The following is a 2,489-nucleotide window of genomic DNA, read 5'->3' as shown; positions in this document are numbered from 1 at the left end:
CACTTCCAAAAACGGTATACTACCGTAAAATTACATGTAATGTCCAATACATTTTTTCACCGTATAAAGTAAGGGAATTTACCGTTAACCATTTAACAGGTTTTTACTGTAGCATTTTTACAGTCTTTTACCGTTAAATTCACAGTCATTTTTTACAGTGTGTTTCGATCTACAGAACTACAATTTGTATGCTTTGAAATGAACTCGCCCTCAAATCTCAATTTCATAAAAGCAGATCTTAAATTAGGAGAATAAAACAACCATGACATTTATCTAAACATATGTCATCTTAATTTTATTTAAATATACATGTGCTGATTTAGCACGTTTGTCTCTTTGTCTTCTACATGATGCTGTTGTGAAATGAAGAAAACACAGTGTCAGTGATGGAGGGAGACCGAGCCGAACTGAACACTGATGTTAGTGAGCTACAGAGAGACGCTCTGATCCTGTGGATGTTCGGCCCCAGAGACAGTCTCATAGCTAAAGCTGACCTGGAGAACCGTAAGATATCTACATATGATGGTGCTGGTGGACGATTCAGAGACAGACTGGAGCTGGACCTTCAGACCAGATCTCTGAGCATCACAAGCACCACAAACACAGACTCTGGACTTTATAAACTCAAGATCATCAGCAGCAGAGAGACCAGACACAAGCGATTCAGAGTTACTGTCTGTGGTGAGGAGCTCACGTTATTAATCATTATAATATGATCTCTGGGAACAGTTTAGATGCTGTAAAATACACACAACTCCCCACTAAATTAAATCAATCTTCAGTTGATAAATGTACAATCTACAAGCAGTAAACTGCTAGTTATAGTTAGTAAAAATTATAAAATAAAATAGTTTGACGTCCTGTCAGTGTCCCAGTGTTAAAAATAAAATATATAAACGGCCTGTATATATATATATATATATAAGAGTGAAATTTGACAAATTAAATACTCCTGGTTTTGCACATTTACTATACTTAATTATTTTCTTACTATTCTTTTTACCTGCAAAATTGTACTGTTTTTTTGCATATTTTAATTATTATTTTGTCTTTTTCTAATATTGTTATATATTTAATGCACAGTCTGAGCAGCTGACGAGATTTACATTTCACTGCAAGTTGTGTTCTGATAAATAAAAATCTTGAATCTTGAACATTTTTAACACTGTTTATATCAGTGTACTGCTGACTAATGAAATCTGTAGCTGTGACGTCATCAGCAGGCATTACTGTCGTTTTACCATCAGTGATTATTTCTGTTTTCTTACAGGGGACAGAGAGAGAGAGATCAGTCGAGAAGACACTGTGGAATCCTCTCAGAGAGAAAACACAGAGGACATAGCATTGCTTAAGATCTACAGCGGCACTAGTGTTTGACAGTTATATATACAGTATATACACACACACCACCAGTCAAAAGTTTGTGGACAGCAAGATTTTTCATGTTTTTTAAAGAAGTCTCTTTTGCTCACCAGGCCTGCATTTATTTGACCAGAAATACAGCAAAAGCAGTAATATTGTGAAATATTTTTACTATTTAAAATAACTGCTGTCTGTGTGAATATCTGTTAAACTGTCATTTATTTATGTGATCAAAGCTGTATTTTCAGCATCATTACTCCAGAGTGATCTTCAGAAATCATTCTAATATTGTAATAATAATCTTTCTCTCTGTCTCTCTCTCTCTCTCTCTCTGTCTTTCCTTATCATTTTATTTATGTATTTATTTTTGTGGGAGTACACCTACATAGTGCTTGAACGTGTCGTATTAGGATGACCACCTGTTACTTATAAAGAGTTGTACCTCAGTTCACGTAATTTGTGCCTGACGAAGAACTGATGGTCGAAACGTTGCAATAAATATTTCTTATTATTATTGTCCATGTGTGTGGACAATACGTTTGTTCTTTTGTTATAGTTTGACTTTTTATTTATGTGATCAAAGCTGTATTTTCAGCATCATTACTCCAGAGTGATCTTCAGAAATCATTCTAATATTGTAATAATAATCTTTCTCTCTGTCTCTCTCTCTCTCTCTGTCTTTCCTTATCATTTTATTTATGTATTTATTTTTGTGGGAGTACACCTACATAGTGCTTGAACGTGTCGTATTAGGATGACCACCTGTTACTTATAAAGAGTTGTACCTCAGTTCACGTAATTTGTGCCTGACGAAGACCTGATGGTCGAAACGTTGCAATAAATATTTCTTATTATTATTGTCCATGTGTGTGGACAATACGTTTGTTCTTTTGTTATAGTTTGACTTTTTTGTCCTGCACCTGAGCCCTGTGTGGGTTTGTGGGATGTGCGCATCTTTTTTATGCTTTTGGTTCAAGCCTGACCATCTATAATATCACTGATGTGTTTGAGTCGTGAATCCACATGTGGTGCAGTTATCAGTCATTTATTACAAATCTTCAGAGCAATATCTGGGACTGGTACAAATGCATGCACTTTAACAAATGAGTTGTATTCTTATTAATTAT

At 34.9% G+C, this 2,489-nt stretch overlaps 1 protein-coding gene across 1 annotated transcript in view; it reads left to right on the top strand.

Annotated features, from left to right (window-relative positions):
• The window catches only part of LOC107723774 (uncharacterized), a 6,975-nt gene extending 5,561 nt beyond the window's left edge, over positions 1-1,414 (top strand). Inside the window, exons 8-9 of the mRNA XM_016532486.1 lie at positions 370-681; positions 1,271-1,414. Of these exons, the coding sequence (XP_016387972.1) occupies positions 370-681; positions 1,271-1,377 (419 nt within the window). The 3' untranslated portion in view covers positions 1,378-1,414. The remainder of the gene's footprint in view (positions 1-369; positions 682-1,270) is intronic.
• The last annotated feature ends 1,075 nt before the right edge of the window (positions 1,415-2,489 follow it).

This window comes from Sinocyclocheilus rhinocerous, unplaced genomic scaffold, assembly GCF_001515625.1.
Source record: "Sinocyclocheilus rhinocerous isolate Xijiao unplaced genomic scaffold, SAMN03320098_v1.1 scaffold2832, whole genome shotgun sequence".
Classification (NCBI taxonomy): Eukaryota; Metazoa; Chordata; class Actinopteri; order Cypriniformes; family Cyprinidae; genus Sinocyclocheilus; species Sinocyclocheilus rhinocerous.
Note: the sequence above shows the minus strand (reverse complement) of the source record. Positions and strands in the feature narration are given on the sequence as shown.